At 32.0% G+C, this 6,612-nt stretch overlaps 2 protein-coding genes across 2 annotated transcripts; both read right to left on the reverse strand.

Moving 5' to 3' along the window:
- Positions 1-705: 705 nt before the first annotated feature.
- On the reverse strand, positions 706-2,552 carry LOC109339478 (3-ketoacyl-CoA synthase 6-like). Its single transcript, XM_019576929.1, has one exon. The coding sequence runs from the start codon at positions 2,464-2,466 to the stop codon at positions 976-978; it is 1,491 nt and encodes a 496-aa protein (XP_019432474.1). The 5' UTR covers positions 2,467-2,552; the 3' UTR covers positions 706-975.
- A 2,102-nt stretch (positions 2,553-4,654) lies between these two features.
- LOC109339480 (3-ketoacyl-CoA synthase 6-like) lies at positions 4,655-5,499 on the reverse strand. Its single transcript, XM_019576930.1, has one exon. It carries the CDS (start codon positions 5,411-5,413, stop codon positions 4,655-4,657), a length of 759 nt encoding a protein of 252 aa, XP_019432475.1. The 5' UTR covers positions 5,414-5,499.
- Positions 5,500-6,612: the final 1,113 nt, after the last annotated feature.

Raw genomic sequence — 6,612 nt, forward strand, 5'->3', positions numbered from 1 at the left:
TAAATCAAGTAACTGATATATTATATATCACGTTTTAGTCGATTTGAGGTGTTAGAGATCTATTGGCTAAGTGTCTGAGACTTATCAGTTAAGTGTCTAAATTAATAAAAAATTAATTTAAAATTAGATAACTGCAATAAGGTGTTTAACAGGTATCAGCGGTGCAATAGAAGTATCAATGATGAAGTGTGCCAGACACGAATCTATATCATCTATGTCAAATATCTCTATCTCTTTATACTAGCCTAATAATATTTTGCCATATATCTAAATATGTTTATATAGAAATTAATGAGAAACTAAATAAAGTATATTATTTATTACTAAGCAAAATCCTATTGGATTTGTATAAAGGCATAGAAAATTTTTGGTATAGAAGATTTGGGTTCATCAAATATATTCACACCTATGCATAAATTCACACCTATGCATAAAGATGTGCATATGCATTATAGATTCTTATCTTTCCTAGTCCTAAATTTTGAAACTGAAATTATATTTCCCTTACATGATGCACATTAATGAAAACACAGAACCCTCAATGGGGTTCCTAATCACAAGGTCTTGTAACTGTTTGGGTGCAAAAGCAAAACTGAAAGTACAGATAGATATATAACATAGATCATAGATTGAGACAAATAAGAATTATGGTATGGCTACAGCAAGAGATGGGGCATATCATGACAACTCAAATTTCTTTCCCCTTGTTTTATTTAAAATAAAAACATATTACTGAAATTAAAGTAAGCCAACCACCCATGAACCTTAACTTTTGTCTCATTTTTTATAGTCCTCCTCTTCTTGGAGAACATCTTCTGTCTCAAAAAGCGTATCACTCTATAGGTTAACCACTTGTGATTAGTTGAAAAAATATATTTAAGTTAAAAATTTAACAATTAAGTATTTTTCTAACCAATCACAAGTGGTAACATATGGAGTGAGACACTTTTTCAACAGAAAAATGTCATTCTCTCCTCAGAGCTTAACAATATCTGGAATATGAACTGGATAACGATCAATGCAATCTGCCCAAGGTCCTTCAAGAGATGGCTTAATGTTTTTGTTACATTTCCAAACAGCACTGTTACATTTAAATCCACTTCCAAAAGCTATTTGCCACACTCTATCACCTTTCTTCATTCTCCCTTTGGACTCAATATAGTTAAGTTCATACCAAAGTGAAGAAGAAGAAGTGTTTCCAAATCTATGCAATGTCATCCTTGATGCCTCAACATCCCTAGATGAAAGCTGAAGATTCTTCTGCAACTCATCAATCACCGCACGACCACCAGCATGGATGCAAAAATGCTCAAAAGCTAGTTTGAAATCTGGGATGTATGGTGTCCATCTAGGGTTTAAATATTTCCTTGCTAATAGTCTTACAATGAAGCGTAATTGTTCTGAATTTGGTAAAACAAGTGGACCAATTGCTTTGATGTTTGATTTAAGTGCTTCACCTGCTATAGCCATGAGATTTTTAGATAGTGAAATTCCTATTTTCCCTTCACTATCTTCTTCTTCAAAAACACAATGGTATGCGTTGTCATCACCACCTTTATGTGTTCTAACAACATGGTCTAATGTATACTTTGCTCTTTTATGGTCTGATCTACGGTTGGATAGGAGAATGGCAGCACCTCCCATTCTGAATAAGCAATTTGGAAGAAGCATTGCTCTTTCATTTCCTTGGTAGTAGTTTAGGGTTATGATCTCAGTGCTGACAACAACTGCATTTGAGTTTCGATGAACAAGAAGAAGATCGCGAGCGAGATCTATAGAAATTAGCCCTGCGCTGCAACCCATTCCAGATAGGTTAAAGCTCTTAATGTTGCTCCTGAGTTTGTACTTATTGATAACCATTGCGGACAAAGAAGGTGTTGGACAGAAGAGGCTGCAATTGATTATAAGAATGTCTATATCAGAAGGTTTAAGACTTGTTTGGTTGAACAATGTGTCTAAGGCTGAAAAAATGACAAGCTCAGCTTCACCTCTTGCGGCTTCCATTGTTGGTTTTGGAGGGATGTAATGGATTGCAGGAGGTAAAGAAGTTTCTTCACCAAGGCCAGATCGCTCAAGAATCCTCATTTGGAATTCGACACTTTTAGGGTTGTTCTGTAGGATGATCTTTGAGTGTTCCATGAAGGTGGCAAAAGTGACTTGGCATGTGACCGGTGGCTTGAAGCATGCATAATCTACAAGGTAGATTGTGGGTGACTTTAGCATGAAGTAGAGAATGGCTATGAGGATTACGAGGATAGAAGAATATATGATTAGGACAAGGTCAAAGTTAATGGAGTTCAAAAGGTTGAGGATTTCATAAGGGCCTACACTTATCACCTCTATGAAGATTGCAACTATGAGGAGAATGAGTGTGAGGGTGATAATGTGGTTCACAAGGTATTGATAACCAAGTTTCACATACTTGAGCTTCATGGAGTTTGAGAAATTAGACAAGATAGGAGGCATTTTGGCACTTTGAGAAAACAAAGATATGTGTGTTAGTTTCCAAAAGGATGTGGTGTGATGTATAGGAATGAGAAGAAGGGGCTTGGGATTTGGTGAGTGGTAATAAGTGTGGAGGGGGAGATGGGGTTTTAAAGAGATGAGATACTCTATGGTACTACTCCAATAATGGAATATGAGGTAAAAATAGCTTTGAAATTTTTTTAAATAATTTTATTTAAAATCTAGAATGTTAAAAAAAATTATAAGACATGTGTCTTTACCCAATACGGGAGAGGATCTAGATTAAGTTTTAAACACATTTGAGGCTACCTACACAATATAATGAAAATAATTGTATAGTTGATAAAAGAGTAATTAATATTTATTGTCTTTAATTTCGAAAACAATATTTATAAAGAAATATAAAATTCCACAAATGTGATACTTGTAAACAAGCATAGAGATTCTTAATTTTCTTAAGAATAATGTTGTAGTAGAAACATTATCTTATTTGTTTATTGATCTCCACTTTTTATCTAATTCTTTCATCATTATTTACCACTTTAATCTTATTTATTTGTAATTTTCACCATATTTTATGAGTAAGTTATGTTAATATATAAGGATATGGTTAAAATATATTTTTAGTAGGAGTCATTTAATTTTAGTTCACTCAAAAACATTCGAACACCCAATTTAAAACTTGAAGCCATTTGAGACACCAAATCCAAATTTTTAATAAGTTATTGGGACCAAATCTAAAATTAAAACATAATATCAACATACAACAAATAATAAAATCAAAACAAACACACTTACAAGGACCTTTTTAAATATCATAATTTAGAAGGACTAAAGACATATTTAAATATAAGAATAAATTTTGTCTTGAAAAATGATTTGCTTTGCTGTCATTTTAACTGTTCTTTTCAGTTTTCTTGGGTTCGGGATAAGCAGAAACTTTTTATTGGAAAAGAAAGTTTCTCTTACATTGGAAATATAAAATTGCACAGAACGCTTATTTCATCAATTTAATTTATTTAATTTTGATTTATATCCTTGGGTTTTTTGTTGAGGTCTATTAGGAAGAAGTGTTCAAATTGGATCACTTATCGGTTTATAGGTTTCTTCGTAAATCAGTTTGGTTACTTTCAACAACATAAATAAGACTAAAACCATATTTAAGTCTAAGTAACAAAACTTTTATTCAAAACTTATCTCAGTTGTTTTCATTCTTAATCACTTACTTATTATTTTTTTCTTTTGAGTTTTTTCGGGATGAGAATAAGCAAAAAGCTTTCATTGAAAATGAAAGTTTGTAACACCTTGGAAATCTAAAACTGTCACGAATGTTTATTTTTTCAGTAGTTTTCTTTTACTTTCATGTGTATATCCTCGGGTTCACCGTTGAGCTCTATTATATATAATTAGAAGTGCTACAATTTTATCAGTTATAGATTTTTAGGTTATGTTGTAAACCAAATTGTTTATTGTGGAAGTTATTTTCAAAATATATGAATTTAAATAATGACATATATATATATATATATATATATATATATTATGGATCTTATATGAAACAAAGTTTCAGATGGTTCTTTGGTTGTTTCTGTTAGCAACGACTTTGAAGTCACAAGTTTGAACTTGTGCTAGAAGATTTTATTCATGTTTTATTCATTATTAATTGCATATAAAATTAAAGAGTGCAACTATTTGAGATTCGAACCAGATACAATGGTTGCCAACCAGCAAAGCTTCCGCTAGGCTATGTCATCCTTTTGGTTTTATATTGAATAGCTATTATAAGTTATAACACCATGAAAATTTGATATACTTTATTAATTATTTTATTTAACAAAAACTAATTTTAGAAATTATTCGGTAATGATTTAGGCTAAATCGTAGTTGAATGTTAGTCTTACTTTGTGAATTCCTATTTTATGGTAAATGCTCATAATTTTATATGATAGAAAGTTTTTGAGCTGCTGTCGGACCCAAATTCGCCCGAATTCGACCTAATAACGTGTTTTTGAGTTCCATAGCTTGGAATCGAATTCCGATTGCACCATTGGTCAGGATACCACCAAATACGCGTGAAGTCAGAGGATATTCCGAAGACTACTTTCACTACAACAGATTTTTTATTTAATGGAGATTTTTATACAATTAGCAGAGGTTTTTAACCTCCACAATATTAGTAGCGGAGGCTTCAAAAACCTCCACAGTTATCTGCATTTGAGTTTCGATGAACAAGAAGAAGATCGCGAGCGAGATCTATAGAAATTAGCCCTGCGCTGCAACCCATTCCAGATAGGTTAAAGCTCTTAATGTTGCTCCTGAGTTTGTACTTATTGATAACCATTGCGGACAAAGAAGGTGTTGGACAGAAGAGGCTGCAATTGATTATAAGAATGTCTATATCAGAAGGTTTAAGACTTGTTTGGTTGAACAATGTGTCTAAGGCTGAAAAAATGACAAGCTCAGCTTCACCTCTTGCGGCTTCCATTGTTGGTTTTGGAGGGATGTAATGGATTGCAGGAGGTAAAGAAGTTTCTTCACCAAGGCCAGATCGCTCAAGAATCCTCATTTGGAATTCGACACTTTTAGGGTTGTTCTGTAGGATGATCTTTGAGTGTTCCATGAAGGTGGCAAAAGTGACTTGGCATGTGACCGGTGGCTTGAAGCATGCATAATCTACAAGGTAGATTGTGGGTGACTTTAGCATGAAGTAGAGAATGGCTATGAGGATTACGAGGATAGAAGAATATATGATTAGGACAAGGTCAAAGTTAATGGAGTTCAAAAGGTTGAGGATTTCATAAGGGCCTACACTTATCACCTCTATGAAGATTGCAACTATGAGGAGAATGAGTGTGAGGGTGATAATGTGGTTCACAAGGTATTGATAACCAAGTTTCACATACTTGAGCTTCATGGAGTTTGAGAAATTAGACAAGATAGGAGGCATTTTGGCACTTTGAGAAAACAAAGATATGTGTGTTAGTTTCCAAAAGGATGTGGTGTGATGTATAGGAATGAGAAGAAGGGGCTTGGGATTTGGTGAGTGGTAATAAGTGTGGAGGGGGAGATGGGGTTTTAAAGAGATGAGATACTCTATGGTACTACTCCAATAATGGAATATGAGGTAAAAATAGCTTTGAAATTTTTTTAAATAATTTTATTTAAAATCTAGAATGTTAAAAAAAATTATAAGACATGTGTCTTTACCCAATACGGGAGAGGATCTAGATTAAGTTTTAAACACATTTGAGGCTACCTACACAATATAATGAAAATAATTGTATAGTTGATAAAAGAGTAATTAATATTTATTGTCTTTAATTTCGAAAACAATATTTATAAAGAAATATAAAATTCCACAAATGTGATACTTGTAAACAAGCATAGAGATTCTTAATTTTCTTAAGAATAATGTTGTAGTAGAAACATTATCTTATTTGTTTATTGATCTCCACTTTTTATCTAATTCTTTCATCATTATTTACCACTTTAATCTTATTTATTTGTAATTTTCACCATATTTTATGAGTAAGTTATGTTAATATATAAGGATATGGTTAAAATATATTTTTAGTAGGAGTCATTTAATTTTAGTTCACTCAAAAACATTCGAACACCCAATTTAAAACTTGAAGCCATTTGAGACACCAAATCCAAATTTTTAATAAGTTATTGGGACCAAATCTAAAATTAAAACATAATATCAACATACAACAAATAATAAAATCAAAACAAACACACTTACAAGGACCTTTTTAAATATCATAATTTAGAAGGACTAAAGACATATTTAAATATAAGAATAAATTTTGTCTTGAAAAATGATTTGCTTTGCTGTCATTTTAACTGTTCTTTTCAGTTTTCTTGGGTTCGGGATAAGCAGAAACTTTTTATTGGAAAAGAAAGTTTCTCTTACATTGGAAATATAAAATTGCACAGAACGCTTATTTCATCAATTTAATTTATTTAATTTTGATTTATATCCTTGGGTTTTTTGTTGAGGTCTATTAGGAAGAAGTGTTCAAATTGGATCACTTATCGGTTTATAGGTTTCTTCGTAAATCAGTTTGGTTACTTTCAACAACATAAATAAGACTAAAACCATATTTAAGTCTAAGTAACAAAACTTTTATTCAAAACTTATCT

The sequence above is a fragment of the Lupinus angustifolius genome, unplaced genomic scaffold (genome assembly GCF_001865875.1).
Source record: "Lupinus angustifolius cultivar Tanjil unplaced genomic scaffold, LupAngTanjil_v1.0 Scaffold_77_16, whole genome shotgun sequence".
In the NCBI taxonomy this organism is placed as follows: Eukaryota; Viridiplantae; Streptophyta; class Magnoliopsida; order Fabales; family Fabaceae; genus Lupinus; species Lupinus angustifolius.